Source organism: Leuciscus leuciscus (assembly GCF_965113295.1).
Source record: "Leuciscus leuciscus genome assembly, chromosome: 19".
Lineage (NCBI taxonomy): Eukaryota > Metazoa > Chordata > Actinopteri > Cypriniformes > Leuciscidae > Leuciscus > Leuciscus leuciscus.
The window spans coordinates 25,904,346-25,926,407 of record NC_138743.1 but is presented as its reverse complement, the minus strand read 5'-3'; the positions used below and the strand labels follow the sequence as shown (position 1 = coordinate 25,926,407).

General features: G+C 38.7%; 1 protein-coding gene and 1 long non-coding RNA gene across 3 annotated transcripts in view; both read right to left on the bottom strand.

Annotated features, from left to right (window-relative positions):
• LOC309481851 overlaps window positions 1-22,062 on the bottom strand; it is a 218,177-nt gene that overhangs the window by 24,527 nt on the left and 171,588 nt on the right. The window lies entirely within an intron of this gene.
• On the bottom strand, window positions 17-13,521 carry chrna2b (cholinergic receptor, nicotinic, alpha 2b (neuronal)). 2 transcript variants are annotated; one of them, XM_082146850.1, is made up of 6 exons: window positions 13,320-13,521; window positions 8,193-8,344; window positions 5,212-5,256; window positions 4,914-5,023; window positions 1,730-2,882; window positions 17-976 (listed from the first exon to the last, which is right to left on the bottom strand). In XM_082146850.1, exons 1-6 carry the CDS (start codon window positions 13,381-13,383, stop codon window positions 851-853), a joined length of 1,650 nt encoding a protein of 549 aa, XP_082002976.1. In that variant the 5' UTR covers window positions 13,384-13,521; the 3' UTR covers window positions 17-850. The 2 variants fall into 2 exon arrangements, with proteins under 2 accessions (XP_082002976.1, XP_082002975.1); XM_082146849.1 differs by having other exon boundaries at window positions 13,311-13,398.

Below are 22,062 nucleotides of genomic sequence, written 5' to 3'. Positions count from 1 at the left end.
AAAGGAACACGCCGACTTTTTGGGACTTTAGCTTATTCACCGTATCCCCCAGAGTTAGATAAGTCCATACAAAGCTTTTTCATCTCCGTGCGTGCGTACAAAATAACGCCAACATTTTCATATTTATTTTACATGTTGTGATTTGTATAGTCACAGTGTGTACAAATAAGGTCACATGAGACACAGCCATCTTCTAACCGTATACATACTGGGAACTATATTCTCAAAAGGCGAAGCACTGCTACTTGGGCGGAGTGATTTGGGTACTCGTCACTACAGTACACCTGTAATAAGTGTTTATATTCGGATTATTTTAGACCGGTCGGGTCGGCACTGCTCCGGAGGAGCCCAGTACGTGTATAACTCGTCATAGACAGAGAGAAGTAGCTCCTGCTACAATGTTCTTCCGCAAGACTCAGTTTATTAACCGCTAGAGCGCCAAAAGTTACGGACTGATACCATAGACTGATGCCACATACCAACAAACCTCTTTGTTTCTATATCTTTTTAGTGTGCACTCCTTGCACCAACCGCAGTGATTTTATTTGTGTAACTGATTAAAGTAAGTCACCGTGTATCTTGTCCAGTTGGCACTTTTAATTTGGACAATAATATTCAAGGTTATACAGTACATTCAAATAGAAGCTTTCTCATATACAAGCTTATGACCTCTCAATTTCTGTCCTAAAAAAGAAAAAGAAACAGGCGTTTGGTGCCACATTCCTGATGTCAAACATGCATTTTCTTACCCCATGCAGGGGAAATATCTCTGCTAGGATTGGCGTTGTGTCCCCATGCTGGTTCTTCCAGTGGAAGCCCATAAGTTAGAAGTCCTTATTAGAAGTGTTTTCTAGATCATGCCTGCGAGCCAGGGCGGGAGAAACAGCCCAATTGTGCCCAGCAAACACACTATGATGAACATCCATAAGAAGATTCTGTCTATTACCATAGCAACATACTTCCAGTCCTCTTTTACCTGTGTGAAGAGATAAGACAAATGAGTGGATTCTTATAGCAGTAACACAACTAGAAAATAAAAGCTGGAGTCAAACTTTGATGTTGACTTGACAAATCCTTTCTCGGACGTTTGAAATAGTTAATAGGTCTGTGCCAAGATTGAAAGATCTACTGTAGCTTGAAAGCTATGAGAAAAGTTCATTTATTTTATAAATAAATATTAAAACAAAATAAATTGAAAAATATTTAAATTACAATTTGATATACTACCGTTCAAAAGTTTAGGAGCAGGATGATTTATATGTGAAATGCATCATGATTTATAATGTTACAAAAGATTTCTGTCAAATAAATGCTGTTATTTTTAACTTTATATTATACTTGATATATCATATAAAAAATATTATCCTGATGTAAATATATATATAAAAAAAAATGTCAACATTGATAATAATATGAAATGTTTATTGAGCAGCAAATCATCATATTAGAATGATCTCTGAAGGATCATGTGACACTGAAAACTGGGGTAGCCAAATGATGCTGAAAATTCAGCTTTGACAACACAAGAATAAATAAAATTTTACAATATTAAAATAGATTTATTTTATACAGTTATTTGAAATGGTAATACTTCACAATATAACTGTATTTTTGATCAAATGAATGCAGCCCTGGTAAGAGAATTCTTTCAAAACCATAATAAAATCTTACCCACCCCAACACTTTTGAACGGTAGCATACAGACCTCGGAAATCTGAAAGAAACTTACACTAAAGTCAGCGTCTTCTGCTCTCAGGTGGTCTGCTATGTAGTGGACCCCCTCCAGAGCTTGCAGGACACTGGGGGACAGAGGAAACCCTGGCTTGTCTGCTATCAGGTTGTCAGGACGCTTCGTGACAGTAGCTCTTCCACTGGGCTGCCTGGAAGCCATGCCCATCTCCAGTCTAGGGGAGGGACCGAAATTCTGTAGAGGAGGTGGAATTGAGCCAAGAGGGCAGGGCGAAGCAGTTTGGAGTGAAAGTGAGATCGCGGAGGACAGCGTCCCCAGTTCTAAGTCCTTATAACATAAGCGCCTGCGGGACTCCTCCCCTGACTCCTCCCCTCTAAACCAGCTAGTAGATGTACTGAGGGTTGTGTTTGCCGGTCCAAGCACCCGGGACGTCATTCCTTGGCCCTGCCGTTGCAGGAGGAGGAGTTTCTGCCTGCGACGGCTGTCCGGTGCAGGTCTGCGCATAAACAGCCACCGTGGGATCAAATCCAAGAAGACCGAGTGAACCCAATGGGGCATCTTATGAGTGCTGGGCGAGCGGTGATGGACGTTAAGCACGAAGACGGTGATAACGATGGACAGGGTGACGAAGATCATAGTGAAGAGCAGATATTCGCCGATGAGCGGGATCACGAGCGAGGTGGACGGGATGATTTCTGTGATGAGCAGCAGGAAGACGGTGAGCGAGAGGAGGACTGAGATACACAGTGTGATCTTCTCACCGCAGTCTGACGGGAGGTAGAAAACTAGCACGGTTAGGCAGGAGATGAGCAGGCAGGGAATGATGAGGTTGATGGTGTAGAAGAGCGGGAGACGGCGAATGATGAAGAAGTAAGTGATGTCTGGGTAGATCTCATGGCAGCAGTCATACTTCTTGGTGTTGTAGGTGCCAACAGCATTGATGATGGCCCACTCACCGCTCTCCCAGTAATCTTTCAAGTCCACCGTGTTCTCAATGGGCTCCAGGTCGATCTTGGCTTTGTCGTAAGTCCACGAGCCGAATTTCATCTTGCAGTTCTGCTGGTCAAAGGGGAAGAAGGTGACATCGATGCTGCATGAGCTCTTGTAGATGGCAGGTGGAACCCAGCGCACTTTACCTGTGTGGAAGAGGTGGGCTTTGGTCATGTGGGTCACCGCAAACTCCCCATCTGCACTGAAAAGGACAACAACATTTATTTCAGCAGTTGCCGCTTTACTGTACCCTGGTAATCCAGAGTTCTCGCGAGAGCACAAGTTGAATTTGCTCAGCGAGTTACTCTGGTGTCGAGTAATGATGCTCATTAAATATGCCCCTCTATCTGAGCTGCACCAATTACATCGGGTTATCTGATATAGGCGGGCCAGAGGCAAGATGACGACATCGTTGCGACGTCGAAGTCATTCGTAAACATTGCAAGATGGCTATGGATTAACACCATTTGTTTGAAACGGCTTTGGCCGCTACAATGAAAGATTTAGACTTTTTCTCTAATGGCGCTTTTCCACTACACAGTACCAGCTCGCCTCGGCTCGGCTCGACTCGACTCGACTCGGCTCTGTTTGGTTTTCCACTGTGTAAAAGTTGTACCTGTACCTGCTTCCAGGTACTTTTTTTCGTACCACCTCCGGCGAGGTTCTGAGCGAGCTGATGCGATACTAAAATGTGACGTGAAAACACAGCAGACTGCTGATTGGTCAGAGAGAATCGTCACTATTCACTGCGTCATCATTGCACGCGCCAGACGGAGTATCCTGAATAAAAAACAGCAAAAACAAAAACAAAAACATCCAAAAACAGCATACACTCGATTTCCTCCATTGTCCTGTGTGTTTGGGTAGCGGGTGTGTCTCGCGCGTCTCGCGTAAAAGATTAAGTCACGGCAGTTTCCTGCGGCGTCGCTATGACGACCAGGTACTATTGTGGAGGTACTATCTGCAATGGAAAACGGAGCGAAAAGCGAGCCGAGCCGAGCCGAGGTGAGTCGAGTCGAGTCGAGTCGAGCTGGTACTGATAATGGAAAAGCGCCATAAAAGAGGAACAGAAGACAGCGCTCGAATCATTCCTTTGCAAGAAGGGCATTTTTGCTTTTTTGCCGACCGGATACGGTAAGAGTCTAATCTACCAGTTAGCTCCGCTGGTAGCTAAGCGATAACTTGTTGTGATTGGTCGTAGTGTTATCCAATTGCGTGCAGTGAAATTTTCAAATGCATGCTTGGTGCCGCCCTTCGAGCTTGCCGATTTTCATTAGTCAACGCCAGACCATTAATCTTTTAGATTTAGGTCTGGATTTCCAGGCTAGCTTTACTGCAGGAAAAGCGGTAAAATTGTTTCATGCATCTACAATTCAGTAGGAGTAATTTGGCACATTTTAAATTTGCTTTGAAGCAATTAAAACTATGCTTGCAGATACAATGACTGTTACAATGGATGTGATGTTTTATTACTATTTTTATTATTATTTTTCAAAACCGTTTTTTTTTACACTAAATATACACTGTTTGGTTATAGGACTTTTAACTGATAAATTAAACTCAAGCAATATTATTTAATTAATTAATTAATTAATTAATTAATTAATGTGATGTAATATATAAATGCATAAGGGAACGAGAGGTATTTCAGCATGCTTGCAGCTACAATGATAGTAATAATAGCTGATGTTTTTAATAAGTTTTACACTAAATATACACACTTTGATTATAGGATTTTTATAGACTTTGATTCTTTTTTCTATTTTATTTATATCACATATAGAAAAGATAAATAACAGGATTAATGATGCTTTAAATAAACAAATAATTTGCAAAACAATATAGTCAAGATTTTTTCGTATTATTTTATAAGCTATGTCATGTCATATCCCTTTCACATGGAGTTTCCTGACAATGAAATCTTTTTCAGACAGGACAGATTTGTTCCCATATTTTAATAATGATCCAGCAGTGAACAGTGTATGAACTGCCTCTGCATTACCACTTTCAAACAGTAGGTGGTAGTCTAAACAAACGTGTGAGTTCATTTCTGTCTAAGTGCAACTCTAATGGCATTGTATTACATACAGTGCACCTTATAGATCATGTCACTGCTTGTGCGCTTCTGACTCTGCATTTCAAACAGCCTTTTACACTCTGGCTTGATTTGTTTGCATTTAACTTGTGGGAATTCATGCTGAGTGTTGTTTAGCTTAGATAAATTGTTACTCACTTGTTGTACAAGACTATATCCGGGACCCAGATGAGTTCAGACGGAACCCTGATAGAAGTCACATTGTCGTAGTCTGAAGGCTTCCAGCGTAGTTTATAGTCATTCCACTCCTGAGAGAGAGGCCACAAATATTTAAGAAATTAAAACTAATTCATTACAAAATGTCTACCACCATTATTTGCCAATTTGAGGTTATTATTTTAATCATTTTATTAATTAACCAACTTTGCTCTTATTTATGGTGCCAGATATAAAAAAAAGTATCCGTTCCTCATATTAACTTTCCTGCTGAACATACCTGCTTTAGCCAGACATTTGTTGTCATCATCTGATTCTTCTCGTCCTGTGGAGGAGGAAAAGAAGGAAGGACAGTGGGTATTAGATGAGTCAGGATGCTGGGTTTGCTCCAGCAGAAAGCTTTTGGTTCAGAAAGGTCACAAACACCTTATAAATTTAATCTTCGGATGGACTTGGATACTTCAAGGTACATGTACCCTAATTCATCCAGATTCTAAGGTTTTAGGGCTCTTAATATGGCAATTTACTGTAGGAAGTTGGTGTTGGTGTTACTGGCACTTCCTCTATTAAATGAATATTTCATGACATCTGTAAGCAAAACAAACAACAACTGGCATTTTGTTATTTATTGTTATTATAAGTACACTAAGCTTTAAATGCCTTGGGCCAAAACAGACCATTGTTCCCCAATATTGATCAAGGATGCACTTTAAGTGTATATATTTTTTAAAGGTTTGAAATGAATGGAAGTCTGAAGTTGTGTAAGCTAATGACAGGGACAGGGACTTCTCAGTTTTTTCTTCAATTTATCTCAATTGCAATCTGACTAAGTAGTAGTTGTATAATAGTAATAGCATAAAAATAGTCATATGTTTACTACAGTGCCATTCAAAAGTTTGGGGTCAGCATAAGATTTCTATTTCACATAAATACGGTTCTTTTGAACTTTATAGTCAAAGAATCCTAAACACAGTATCAGTTTCCACCAAAAAAATATTAAGCATTTATAACATATAGGCTAAACTGTTTTCAACATTGATAATAATAAGAAATGTTTCTTGAGCAGCAAATCATCATATTAGAATGATTTCTGGACAGTGGGTATTAGTGGGTATTTCTGGACACTGAAAATTCAACTTTGCCATCACAAAAATAAATGACATTTTAAAATATATAATAAAATAAAAAAATATATATTTTAAATTGTAATAATATTTCACAATATTATTGTTTTGACCATGTTCTTGATCAAATAAATGCAACTTAAGAGTCTTTCTCTTAACTCTTAAGAGAGTCTTCTTTCAAAAATCACAAGTTTTATACACATTTAGACACATGAGCATATATAGGTTTAACTATAACTGTATGTACGTCCTACAGTGAGGAAAATAAGTATTTGAACACCCTGCTATTTTGCAAGTTCTCCCACTTAGAAATCATGGAGGGGTCTGAAATTGTCATCGTAGGTGCATGTCCCCTGTGAGAGACATAATCAAAAAAAAAAAAATCCAGAAATCACAATGTATGATTTTTTAACTATATTTATTTGTATGATACAGCTGCAAATAAGTATTTGAACACCTGAGAAAATCTATGTTAATATTTGGTACAGTAGCCTTTGTTTGCAATTACAGAGGTCAAACGTTTCCTGTAGTTTTTCACCAGGTTTGCACACACTGCAGGAGGGATTTTGGCCCACTCCTCCACACAGATCTTCTCTAGATCAGTCAGGTTTCTGGGCTGTCGCTGAGAAACACGGAGTTTGAGCTCCCTCCAAAGATTCTCTATTGGGTTTAGGTCTGGAGACTGGCTAGGCCACGCCAGAAACGGTGGTCCCAGCTCTTTTCAGGTCATTGACCAGCTCCTCCCGTGTAGTTCTGGGTTGATTTCTCACCTTTCGGTCTGGAGACTGGCTAGGCCACGCCAGAAACGGTGGTCCCAGCTCTTTTCAGGTCATTGACCAGCTCCTCCCGTGTAGTTCTGGGCTGATTTCTCACCTTTCTTAGGATCATTGAGACCCCACGAGGTGAGATCTTGCATGGAGCCCCAGTCCGAGGGAGATTGACAGTCATGTTTAGCTTCTTCCATTTTCTAATGATTGCCCCAACAGTGGACCTTTTTTCACCAAGCTGCTTGGCAATTTCCCCGTAGCCCTTTCCAGCCTTGTGGAGGTGTACAATTTTGTCTCTAGTGTCTTTGGACAGCTCTTTGGTCTTGGCCATGTTAGTAGTTGGATTCTTACTGATTGTATGGGGTGGACAGGTGTCTTTATGCAGCTAACGACCTCAAACAGGTGCATCTAATTTAGGATAATAAATGGAGTGGAGGTGGACATTTTAAAGGCAGACTAACAGGTCTTTGAGGGTCAGAATTCTAGCTGATAGACAGGTGTTCAAATACTTATTTGCAGCTGTATCATACAAATAAATAGTTAAAAAATCATATATTGTGATTTCTGGATTTTTTTTTTTAGATTATGTCTCTCACAGTGGACATGCACCTATGATGACAATTTCAGACCCCTCCATGATTTCCAAGTGGGGGAACTTGCAAAATAGCAGGGTGTTCAAATACTTATTTTCCTCACTGTATATAATATAGCATAGTTAGTGCAGTTAGAACAATTAGTATGAATTTCCAGGTGTTAACCAAGCGGCAACATTCTAATCTGAAAAATGAAGCCTACCCGGAAGTGCGAAAAACTGCAATACATCGAAAATCCGCTAGGGGAAGGTCCCACAAGGGAGCAAATGTCCATACACCCCCATATTAAAATGTCCGTTTTCACAGCATAAATTCATGTTTTTACAGGTTGGTCCCATGGACTTTTATTGTATTTTTCGATAGGTTCCGAGTGCCTGACAACTGTGAGGGGGGTGAATTTTTTTCTAACTCGTTAGTTTAGATCGTATTTAGATATAAAATGTATGACAAATAAGGGCGCGATTGACAGCTTGATTGACAGCTGACAACGAGCATAGGCTGCGCCGAGTGGAATTCCTGAAATTTGGCGTCTCGGCCATGATCTGACACAACACATCATACCTGTAAGTTATCCTTTCTTAACATTTGTATTGAAATATGGCGCCGCCCATACCCCCCATAAACGGCCTCAAAACCGTTCTTCAGAAGTCTATGGGTGACGTCACAGACGCTTTGTCCATATTTTGTTAACATGTTGAAATCATGATAATTTGGGTGCCACTGACCCACACATAATTTTTATTCCCTCTTTTCAAGAAATAGCCTGTAGTACCTTACCACATCAATCAGCTGGGCGATAGATAAACCGAACTTGACGATGACAACATCAGAGGTGTTTGGTACAGGCCTTGACCACTTGTTGTAGCCATCAAATAGCTTTTTGAAGAGATCATCTTCAGCATGTGAGTGAGTCCTCTCACAACAAGAAACTGTCAGTGGAAAAGACATTTAAACTTTTAAAAACATTTACAGACATTATATTAGATTTGTCAAATAAACTGTTTCAAAATCAATTCCAATATATAATAATATATATTATAAGACTAACATTTTGGATGATCTAATACCGCAACTTTTTAGTGAACAACGACAACAACAAAACACTTGATATGTTTAAACTTGGTATACAGTGAGAATTTCAAATAACTCATATAGTCTGTGTTCATGTGACTCCTGGTTAACACACACACAAGCATGAGGCAGTGGAGACAACTCATTTTGTTTTATTGTCCAATCCACAGCTTGTCATCATATAATGTCAGTCATGCACACATGTAAACTACAAAACATCCCGAGTGGTAGAGAAGCTTAAAGCAGTTTCACACGCTCAGCGTTTTGAAAGTTTTCTTATAGATCTGAGAATGGCATGACAAATCATTAAGCAAGTGTGAATTCAGCAAGCTGGACTCTAAATACTAAATGAACTAATGGGACAGAGAGTCTATTAATTTATCTAGGGTTCACTGTGCGCACTATTTGCATGATAAATAAGTAAAACATATAGTATTAAAGCAGGGGATTAACTCTCATTCATTTCTCTAATCATTTATAATTACACGCACCATCACTTCTCATCCGTCGACTGGCAGTAATGGATTTGCTCAAAAATGTTTCCAGGCGAATTATTTCACACGCTTAAACTTAAGCAATATCACACGAGCAAGAGTGCTGTGTTTCCGAAAATCAACGGTGCAGTATCTGCTGAGTGCCGCAGGTAATCCCAGCTGGAAACACCATGATTTGCCAGTGTAATATTACCTGAACAATAAAAAGTTAATATTGAGTAACTTACATTTTAGGCAACATTATTGCCAGTTACTTTGTCTGTTGTTGATCCAACAATGAAAATACTTCCAAACAAAGAATCCCTGCACGTCTCTGAGCAACACAAAACACAGCAGGTGTTTCGTTCCTGAATGAATCAGTGTGTTTTAAGGAATTGGTTGAGTAAATGATTCAATGACCCATTCAAAATATCACACTCTTATCACAGGCCTACTAAGTTACTCTTACTATAGCCTATCATACAAAGATGTTGCAGAAATACAATGCATTTTTGCATTCTACTGTGCTGCTTTTCCGTTGTTTTTATATATCCAAGTGAAACGGCTTCTCGAACAAGAAGAAATGTAGGGCAGGACTTGATTTTTGTCATGCAGTATTATTTCTGTAACTGCCAGAGTTACATAGTGATAAAAGTAACATAGTGTAGTAAATATATACACTCACCTAAAGGATTATTAGGAACACCATACTAATACTGTGTTTGACCCCCTTTCGCCTTCAGAACTGCCTTAATTCTACGTGGCATTGATTCAACAAGGTGCTGAAAGCATTCTTTAGAAATGTTGGCCCATATTGATAGGATAGCATCTTGCAGTTGATGGAGATTTGTGGGATGCACATCCAGGGCAGCTCCCGTTCCACCACATCCCAAAGATGCTCTATTGGGTTGAGATCTGGTGACTGTGGGGGCTATTTTAGTACAGTGAACTCATTGTCATGTTCAAGAAACCAATTTGAAATGATTCGAGCTTTGTGACATGGTGCATTATCCTGCTGGAAGTAGCCATCAGAGGATGGGTACATGGTGGTCATAAAGGGATGGACATGGTCAGAAACAATGCTCAGGTAGGCCGTGGCATTTAAACGATGCTCAATTGGCACTAAGGGGCCTAAAGTGTGCCAAGAAAACATCCCCCACACCATTACACCACCACCACCAGCCTGCACAGTGGTAACAAGGCATGATGGATCCATGTTCTCATTCTGTTTACGCCAAATTCTGACTCTACCATTTGAATGTCTCAACAGAAATCGAGACTCATCAGACCAGGCAACATTTTTCCAGTCTTCAACTGTCCAATTTTGGTGAGCTCGTGCAAATTGAAGCCTCTTTTTCCTATTTGTAGTGGAGATGAGTGGTACCCGGTGGGGTCTTCTGCTGTTGTAGCCCATCCGCCTCAAGGTTGTGCGTGTTGTGGCTTCACAAATGCTTTGCTGCATACCTCGGTTGTAACGAGTGGTTATTTCAGTCAAAGTTGCTCTTCTATCAGCTTGAATCAGTCGGCCCATTCTCCTCTGACCTCTAGCATCAACAAGGCATTTTCGCCCACAGGACTGCCGCATACTGGATGTTTTTCCCTTTTCACACCATTCTTTGTAAACCCTAGAAATGGTTGTGCGTGAAAATCCCAGTAACTGAGCAGATTGTGAAATACTCAGACCGGCCCGTCTGGCACCAACAACCATGCCACGCTCAAAATTGCTTAAATCACCTTTCTTTCCCATTCTGACATTCAGTTTGGAGTTCAGGAGATTGTCTTGACCAGGACCACACCCCTAAATGCATTGAAGCAACTGCCATGTGATTGGTTGATTAGATAATTGCATTAATGAGAAATTGAACAGGTGTTCCTAATAATCCTTTAGGTGAGTGTATATCTAGCCCTATTTTTTATTTCACTGCAATGAGTCTCTCGTGTTTAAATGCAAAAAACGAGTGACAGCCGGGCTGTCTGGAATGTGCTAACACGGACAAGCGGAGTGATTCAAACAGTGAAAAGTTTCAGTGCTGCCTGGTACACTGGAACGCTGCTTGAGAACCATAACTATTCACTGTTCTTTATTTAAGTTTTCCTATTAGACCAACAGTATACTATAAAAAAAAAATAAAAAAAAGCTATCTCAAGAACATTGCTTCAAACACCTGATATGTGAAAAAGCCAACAGTTTTTAATGATATGTGGGCCAGTGTGGCTAACTGAATGAGATTGATTCTCATTTTCCAGGAGGAGATGCCCTGTAACAGAGCGTAGACACCATTAAGCCGGCCAACTCCGGTCTCATGTCTGAGCTGAGGTCTGAGGAGGCATTAGCACAGCACCCTGAGGACAGTGTTTGCAGATAGTATGTGTCAGGCCTGCTATATTTGAGTGCTGTAGCGTGGCTGGAGTTGCTCTCTGAGCGCATTCATTTGCTGTGTGGTGAAGTGAGCTCCCATGGGTCATGCTGGCACAATGAGTCACACTCTGGGCGAATGACAACATGCCATTAACAAGTCAGATTTAGGGTCTGCACCACAGGGTATTAGCACAGTGGGACATGATGTGAAACCCAAGCACAGCCAACGAATACAGTCAGTGGCCTGCAGATGGGGAGGGAAATATTTTCTCACCTCTGGCACATTTCTTGCTTTTTTAAAGCATATTATGGCCAGGCCATGTGGTTCAAAGCTATTATTACTCTGAGGCAGGAATTTTATATTTTTAGAAGAACAGCCTATATCTACATATATAACCCAAATGATTAATTTATAGTTTAAAATAAAAGAGGTGTTCATTAACCAACCGGCAATATGGTTTAATTGGTAAAAAATATGCAGATGTTTTCTTAAATAACTATTTCTCTTTAGCCGTCATATTATTATTATTATTTTTTTTTTTATATATTTTTTTTTTTACCATATATCCACTAAAATAAAGCACAGATAGACCCTTGGTAATTTTGTATTACTCACCACTGTCATAACAATAAACAATGTAAGATTGAGAATCCTTCTTTTACACTGCATTTTTTTATTATTATTATTGTCATAACTTTTAGTCCATACATTCCACTTGTTACAATCATTTTTATCATAAAGTCTTGATTTTATGAGTTTTCAATGCTTCCACTAATTGTCTTCTAATTGTCTCAATTTTATAATAAAGTTATAAAAAATGTTAAATAGACAATTGTACACATCACACACACACACACACACACACACACACGCACACGCACACACACACAGTGTACAACGTTTAAATGATGGTTTTTTTCTCCAGTACCAAAAGCCTACTATAGAAATTATATAATTTTTTTATTTTGTGTAATGAACGTCAGAATCCTATAGCCTCGATCAGAATTCCAGTTTGGAATGGTGACGCCTGCGTCAGTTCTGCAGCCTCTCCAACAGCGCATCTGTTCTCCAGTGTGAGTGTGAGGAGCACAGCAGGTGGACGGGTTCGACTATACAGTCTACAGACTGTAGTAGATAAAAGCCTCGGACCTGAAATTGATTGGCAACCCGCTTCTTCGTGTATCTCCGTTCAACTTTGGAAACTTTCCAAAGCGCGGGGATGTTCTTAAACCAACCCGATGCAAATAGCGGTGGTAAAGTGCATCCAGCTGCAGCTCGAGTGCTCGGGAGGTGTCAGATGCCCGCAGTGATATTCATTCATCAGGAGTCCAGCGGCTGCTGACAGCGAGCGGACACATAAATGAAGAGTGCGAGCGTAAACGCAGAGTGATGAGCAAGCCCAATAAATCTGCCTTGATTTAAGCGACATTGGACACTTGGCCGTGGAGAGGACGTTTCATTTTACTGGCAATCGTGCGTGCCATTCTAATGCCTATACTACACATCTCTGAATGTGGATGTGAAAGCCAAAAAGCTACACTGTACCCCTTCGTATACCCCTCACGATGCCGGTTAAGCTAAGATAACCACCTTAAAAAACTGCTTTTAAAAAAAGCAGCAGAGAAAGCAAATTGATCAGTCACCACTGCACGTTAGTAGCCTAATGCCTAAAACACACATAAAGCAAACAAATATAAACTTTATAGAAAATGTAGGCTATGTGAAGATTAACTTTTTTATTTCTGGTCCAGGGTGGCTATTAGGCCAGGTTGACGGACCAATTTAGACCAGCAACAAAGAGCTACTGATTATAGGCTACCAGATTCAGGTGGTAGGCTAAGTGTTTTGGGCAAATGCCAACTGTTTGACCTGCCAAAAGCAGTTTGGACTGACAGTTAATGACCAGTTCCATGAGTCTCTCCATTTCTTACAATATTTGTGGAAAAATGTGAGAAAAAAACAAACAAAACACAAACAGAAGAGAAACTTACTTGACTCACATAGGATAGTGAAGAGAAGAGTAATCCGCAGGAAGAACCGCTGCTTCTCAAAGCGCTCCATCATACAGCCAATTCCACGCGACAGTTTCCGTATAATTCAGTTTTTCTCATGGCTTCTGTGTTTTCTGTTGTGTTGTCATACTCATTCTACATCTGGGGGTGGTGGTTGTAGGCTATTTAGGGTGAGATGTTCTCCTCTGACACAAGTTTTTTTTTTTCTTTTTTTTTTTTTCTCCCCCCTTTTAAAAAAAATAAAAAAATAAAAATCACGTGTATTTTAAATGCTGGCAGAATTGGCGTTTTTCATAAATATGTTTCGATTTAAGTTGCATAAATCCCGTGTTTATCCATATTTCTCCAAACTCGAAGTTTCCTGCTCTTCTACGTGAAAAGGCACGATGATAAGAATAAGTTTTGCGCACCTGTTCAGCTGAAGATCAGGAACACTGATTCGGTGCTGCAAAATTATTATTTATTTCCATATGCATCCAAAAATAATGATTTTTAGAAGCAGATATATCCCAGAGTAACTCCATCTGTGTCAAAAAATGCATAGATGCACTCATGACCTGGCTCCTGCTGTTTCCAGGGTTTACTCCAGACTGAGCATCTCTCTCTCAGTCCGCCCATCCACTTTCATGTCAGGCAGAAAGGGGAGGGAGGGACCTCATCACAAGTTCACCCAGGACCCGATTTCAAATTCAATTAGCAACTAATCTAAATGTCATTTTTTTCCCCTCTCTCTTATATAAACAATGAACACACATTTAATGGATACGTGCGCGAACTCGTATAACAAACATCCTGGGCCAATTAAACCTATTGGATTTTAAGTGATTAAAATGTTAATCAATTGAATTGCATCTTATGACCGCTAGAGGTCAGGGTAGCTGAATAAATGCTGAAGGAAATCGAGAACTCAGGCAGAATTCGGTGCAAATGACACATTTTTTATTTTATTTTCCAAGAGACAGAGACTCTATTAGAATCTATTCATAATAACATTTATGCTAAACGCACAGGACCGGAATACTGAAAGATTCTGTGAGACGATTATGGATAGAGGAGTAGCCTTTTGTCAGCACGCATGAATATCCAACAAAACAGTCTTTATTAAAATGCAACAGGATGGAATAGGCCTACGTAGGAGATCGCAGGAATATAACAATAGTCAAATAACGAAACTGAATGTCAAAATAAAAGCAAATAGAACGGAACATTACCGTGACAATAGGACAATTGGGATAGTTCATCCAAAAATGAAAATTCTTTCTTAGCTACTCACCCTCCTGTTGTTCCAAACCAGTAAGACTTTAGTTCACCGTTCTTCGGAAAACAAATGAAGATCTTTTTTTGATGAAATCTTAGAGCTTTCTTTCCCTCCATTGACAGTTATGCAACTGACACTTTGACACTTCAAAAAGTTAATTAAAAAGATCATAAAACTAATCAATATGAATTGAGCATTTTAGTCCAAAATTTTATGAAGATGCACGATCGCTTAATGATGAACAGACTGAACAATATTCACATCTTTTATTCACGGCTTTTATTCACATCTAGCCTAAACATTCATCAGTTGTGGTAAAGGAAAGCTCAAACATTTTTGCTTGACAAGAACCAATGAGATTCATTCTCGTTTGAGCTTCAAAGAGGTTTGTTCTCTCCTGTCAAGCAGGTTCGGTTGAATATGTTAATCATATTGCGATTGAGTCTCTTCAGAAAATTTGGACTAAACCGCTCAATTCATATAGATTAGTTTTTATGATCTCTTTTTGAACCTTTTGAAGCGTTAGAGTGGCATAGTGGCAGTTGCATAGCCGATGGAACCACTCAAAATCATCTTAATTTGTGTTCAGAAGATGAATGTAAGGCTTATGGGTTTGGAATGAGGGTAATTAATGACAGAATTGCTTAGATTTATACTTTATTTTTTATTTATAGCCTATACATAAATATATTTCAGACATACAAGTAGGCAGTAATATTTCTCATTGCCATTTTTACATAAATGTTAATATAAGCAGCATAATTGTTACAATTCTGTATTGTAAGTTGTAATCCGATTGGCTTTTCAGTGACTTTTACTGTCATTTGTGATATCTGGATTTTATTCTTAATCCAGCGTTGGAGTTAACACACACAAAGAGCAATTTATAGCTGAGGAATTACTTGAAAGATCTATATTGGCTATAGAAGTTTCCATGACCTTTTCAATTCTTGGTAACACTTTATTTTGATGGCCATGCCCGTGGGAACCCTGCTATTCTTTGACAAAGCTGAATTTTTGTGAATATCATTTTCAACAATGGCACATCAAGACTGACTAGCATCAATTGTATTTATTTAAGTATAAAACACTCAATATATAGGATATTTATATATGTCATGTCCCTGTAATTCTATGACCATACAAATATTACAATACACTCAGAATTGGGTCAAAATATGCATACAGCAAAAGTGACAACAACTGACTAATACACTGAAAATTTACATTCTTTGGTCGCAAAGATTTCATACTCTTTCTTCATCTGCTTCTTTAGGTTCTGGCTCCAAGCCGCCAAGTCATGTTTTCATTTATTCCTCAGTGACATCACTGTGATATTTTTTTTCTCTTTTCTTTCTCCGCCTTGCTCTCTCTTTCCAATGTATATGAGTTCATGCTTGTTGATTTCCAGACCCTCATACAGTCTTTTCACCATCTGCTCCCTAGCGCCAAGACAGCCAGACCATAGCTGCGGGGTTGTCTGTACTTGGAAAGAATATATTCTTTTAAGATGTCACCACACTGCCAAGATCATTTTTTCAATTTCCTTGTACACAGAGCCATTATGTTTCATTATGGCTCACAAATGAACATTGGACAAGAGAGGAAAAATATAGTTTGCGTTTCAGTCCTCTGTTTTTTTTTGTGAAACAGAATTATTGTCAATGTAACGATGGGAGATAACATATATAGACTGTTTAAAGTGATGACATGGTATCACTGTTATTAAAACATTGTGGATAAATACAGAATTTTTCTATTTTTCCAGGTTGGACGGCTTCCCACCGAGTCATTTAGTTTAGCGTGGCTGTCTCATGTTCTTCCTCAGCTGTGCGATCATCTCCACATGCAGGGCTCTTGAAGAACTCTCCAGTCGAGTGGCGATGTCTGACGCGGTACGCAGCATTTCTTCAAAGGAAAGGGACTCCTCTTTTATTCTTAGATAAAGACATAAAGCAGACACAACATCAGAAATAATCCAAGACAGACAGACAGACAGACAGAGAGAGAGAGAGAGAGAGAGAGAGAGAGGGATGGAGGAGAAGGAGGAGAAGGAGGAAATGAACAGGGGCCTCCTCAGGGCCTCAGTTTAGTTTTTCTTAAACCAGGGGCCTCTGAGGGGCTAAAATTCACATTCCTTCCAACTGTCCAGGCTGGTGATGGAAAACCCAGAAACCAGAATCAAAGCAGCATTATTGTGGCTAGTCTGAGGTTCTATGTTTCTATGCAACTCATCACTGTGTTTGTTCACATTTATATATATATTTCTTGTTTAGGATCTTTTTTTTTTACAGTTTTACTTGGTTATGTATTTACTATCTTTTGCCTGGAAAGTGTTTATGTACATGCAGACTCTTAAGCTGCAATATTTAGTGAGTGGTCTTGAAATTTACTTTAATTCTTTACACAATTTGAATGGTAAATTATTATAAAGTATTACATTGATCAAAAGACATTAAAGACATAAAAGATTTATATTTCATATTGGCCTAAATGCTGTTATTTTGAACTATCAATCCAAGAATCCTGAAAAAAAGTATCAGTTTCCACAAAAATATTTTGTTTTAAACATTGATAATAATAATTATGAAACGTTTCTTGAGCAGCAAATCAGCATATTAGAATGATTTCTGAAGGATCATGTGATCAATGTTTCATATTGAACATTTTAATACTGGTGCATCCAAAAAAAAAAAAAAAAAAAATTCCTAAAATACAATAATAAAAGAATGACCTCTGATCTTCCATCACCATTTCTTCTGAGAGAATTTTGACTCAAATTTTTCTCTCCCACGTATCAAATATTCCCCCGATTCAGGTTTGTTTGCTTTAAGCACATTTTTAAAAGCCTTGGAGTTTTGCCTGGAAGATAAGAGGATATTAATGTCTTATTAGGATTCAACTCATCTTACTTCTGAATTCCAGCCGAAGTGTCTAGTGCGTCTCCCTCCAGCTGACTCTCCATCTCCTCTGCTGCTTTTGTCACCACACTCTCACAGCTCACATGATCCTCTCTGATTCCAACAATGTTTTCTTGGATCACCTCCTCATAGCGTTGATCTCCCATTTCTGCTCCAACAAACTGGACCAGATTCTCCATCACTGCCTGGTTCCCATGTTGAACAGCCTTTAGATATGCAACTTCCTCTCTGAAAGCTCGTAACCGCCTAGACATGACTTGGCCGGTGTGGAAGTTGACATAACAGTCGCCGCCTTCCGTCTCTGGAAGGGTTTGAAAAAGTGGCCTGGTTCTGTCTGGCTCATCCCCGGCTGCATGGAAGATTGGAGCAGAGGAGTTGCCAGTGACCACAGGCCCGGAGACGTCACCTGATCCCAACTCTCCATCATCACCACTCTGGCAGTAGACTGGCATCACTAGGAGTGTGAAGAGCAAAGTGCCCAGTGTTGAGTGCAGCCTCATCATGACCCAGAAGAGTCCCGGAATAACGTCTATGACCTGGGACTTGATGGAGTGATGGATGAGAACCCAAGCGATGTGAAACGTGAGGTCCCTCTTGACCCTCTCAAAGCTTTTCCACACAATCACCACTGCTGCAAAGCTCTGACCTCATCTGTGAAGAAATAAACAGAAGCTCAAATCCCTAAAAAGTCTGATTCTTAAGTCTCCTCAAGTGAAAATATACATTACTCTTCAAAAGTTTTAAGTGGGTAAATATTTTAAACGTTTTTTATAAAAAAAAAGTATGCTCGCTAAGGCTGCATTTATTTGACTACGTACAGTAAAACAGTAATATTGTAAAATATTTTTACAATTTAAAATCGCTTTTCAATTTTAATATATTTTAACAAGTCATTTGTTCCTGTGATGGTGAATTTTCAGCATCACTACTCCAGTCTTCAGTCACATGATCCTTCAGAAATCCTTCTAATATGCTGATTTTTGCAAACTGTGATACTTTTCTTTTTCAGGATTCTTGGATGAATAGAAAGTTCAAAAGAACTGCATTAAAAAAAAAAAAAAAAAAAAAAAAAAAAAACTACCTGAACATAATCTAAAAGTCTTGACTGTCACTTTTAATTCATTTAACGCATTCCTTGCTGAATAAACATTTTAATGAATAAACAGTAGTGTATGCAAAAAATGGGTATTATATTGTATATTATATTATAATATAGATACCAAACTGACTAAAAAGAAAAATACACATATCTTCCAATAATTTCCTGTAACTTAGGTTAAAATGTGACAGATAATTGAGAGGTCAGGGGATGAAAGAAGTTTATTTATTTGTGAAACTATACTGTCTGCCAACTGTAGCCTACTGTGAAAGTGAAATCAACCAGTCATTTTTACAGGGTTTTCCGGAGCATGTGGTAGGGGGCTTCCTGCTGGTGTTTGTAGTGAGCACATTCATTTATGTGAGGGCCCTGAGGTGTAGCACATGACCCTCTGAGAAAGGGAGGCTGTTTGTTTAGTCTTGCATGTGCAAGGATGAGTGCTCTCTACTGCTCTCGCTCTCTCATTCTTCGCTCTTTCAAAGAATAGTGTGAGTCCCATTTTAGATAATACAATCACACAGGCTCTTGTTAATACTGATTCTACAATACGTAGTGGACAGTGGCCACCACTATGTCACCAAAACGTTTTTACAATGGTTTTAAAATCTAAAAAAGTTAAATAAATAAATATAATGTTGACCGTTGTTTTTGTGAGTATTTAAAGCAAATACTCACGAAAACAAGCAAAACTGCAGATATTTAAACTTACAAAGAACATATATAAAATTTAGAGAAAAATCTGTTAAAAAAATCAAATATATATATAAAATGTAGTGAAGTTATTATAGCTCCTGTTTTCTGATGTAGGGAGGACTCATCACCTCATCCCTCATGTCTCCAGATGTGACTGAACTGAACACAAACAATTTCTTTCAGTGTCCTGTCTACTCCAGGGCGTCCCAACACTCCTCTCAACATCTGGAAACATGTGAAATGCGATATCTGTCTTCAAGGGTAGAAAGCAGCGCTTTTCCACAAAGTGAGCACTTTGGCTTCTGCGGTATAACAAAGTTCAGAAAAAAAGATGGATATATATATATTGCATAAGTGTGGAATATCAAATCTGCAGTCGTCTTTTTTCTCTGGGGGTCATCTCCCTAATTTAATCCTAACCATATCCCTACCCCAATCCATAAGTTATTCCTAAAATCAGAGGGAAATGATAGGTGATTAACACAGATGTAGAAGCACCTAACCCTGGTTGTAAGCCTAAATTTAATATAAACTATAAACTTGTCCCTCAAATCCTATTTGTTTGACTTGAATGTTGTTCCAGGTTCAACAAAGATGTTGGTGAAATCAGGTTCTGCTGCATTCGGACAAATAAAAAATTTTTTTTATTTCATTTTAAGTCATTGGTTACCTATCCTATCAAATCTGTTTGCATCTTTTCTTTTTTACATTTAAAATGAACAAAGACACTCTCAGCGTTTATCGAGCTCTTTTAGTAAACAAGTATCATCAATAGCATCTGTGCCTCTCACCTCTCACTTTCAGTGCCTCTCACTGAAATGTTTTTGCAGGATTTTTTAACTTAAGTCTTAATGTGTAAAATGTATTGAGATGAGACATATTAAAACTGTTTTTCATATCTTTGAATGATGCATATTATTCATAAACCAAATGCAGTCATGTGCAGACATCATTTTTAGATGTACTGATCAACAATGTGCACAAATGCCTTGATTTGATTAGCAGCTCCATTTTTATCACACACAACTCCCCGCACTGCCAATCCGGAGCTTGTCATTTTTTACAACGGAGAAAACAATTAAACATTTTAGACACTTAAATGATACTATTGGAACAATAAAAGCCCATTTAAACAGCACTTTTAACCTTTATGTTTCCTTCAGGAATCTTTAATAGTATCATTGTTTCATTCCAAAAATAAATGCCAAACCAATTCAAAGCAGAGGAAATGCAGTATATTTTTAATGATAACAAAGTCTAATGCTCAGTCCAAATAAAAAGGGCACAATTAACCTTCAGTATTAATGCCAAGTGTCTGGAAGTTTTCATGTTTACCCTTGTGCTGAAACTCATCTATCAGAGCAGATGAAACATTTGCAAAATTGCAATATAGGAAGACTATGCAAATAAGCCACAAGTCTCTTTGAATGGAAAGTACAAAAGTTGCTTTTACAGTTTTTGGCTTAATGTAAACTTATGAAATGAAAGAGAATTTTTGTAATTACCCATAACAACTCATCACGTGTGCCGAAAGCAAAAAGTAAACACACACAAAAAAAGTAGAAACAGAGTAACAGGATATATTTAAAACTGGATATATTTACACAAATCACTAAATCAATGAATCATGCAATCAGTCAGTGGTCAGTTTCACAGAATGCAGAAAAACTGCATAAACTAGCTCTGCATTCATCAAGACATGTCTTGTTTTTCAAGGTAGAAACAAGAATAAAATCAAATTCACAAAGCCAAAAACTGACAGAACTCACCAGAATTGTCTGCCATGTCACAAGTTAGAGCCATGTGTCTGGTCAAATGTTCAAAGCTCCATTCTTTACTTTGCCATTCAGAGGCAGAGAAGTGGAGCACATAATCAGCCTTCCTTAAACCTCTTTTCACTTCTTCCAACAAAGTTTGGGAACCTGAAAGTCTGTGCCCCTATTTGGAGACTACTGGAAGGGGAGGGAGTGTTTATAAAAAGGGTGAAACTCAATGATTTCTTTCTTTTGTGGTCAGGAGAGTGAGGGAGAGAGAGAGAGAGTGCAGGAAAAGAATATTAGGGGGAGTGTGTGGTAATCTAGTTCACATCTGTGCCCTGATGTCTGATAAAGTAGGAGAGTTTCGTAGAAATGGGGAAAAGTCTTTTCATGACCATGCCGGATTTTCACTCAGCCATTCATTTTAATAGTGAGAATGTTGAGATATGAGTCAATGAAAGCTGCTAAAAAGAGCTTCGTCTCTGAACTCCACAATACATTTTCCCCCAACTTCACAAGGGTGATAGCCAGTTATAAAAACATCAAATGAGCTTTTCAAACACAAAGTTTATCCATCATTACCTGTTAAAAGATAAGAACATAAAGCTCTCTTTGCAACAACTAAAGGGATTAACGCTTACTCGGTCAGCCAATGTCAGTCAGATATACCACCCTGAAATTAAATGCATTTAAACGTACAATCCTATAACAATTACTTTGTTTCAGTTGTATATTTAGTCACACATTATTTATGACACATGGTTAGTTTTAATTTTTTTATTTTTTTATAAATGTGTATATATATATATGGCTGAACAACTCTATTGATAGCGATATCTATGGCAATATATGTCTAGCTCCCCCTCACTAAATGTCCAGCGAGGAGGAGCGAATGTAATTTGGGCCTAATGAGTGGAGCTAGAATATTCAACCACACACTATTCCTATCTACAACTCTATCCCTCCACCCCATTAGACGTCCGACTCTGAAGAGGTGGACCAA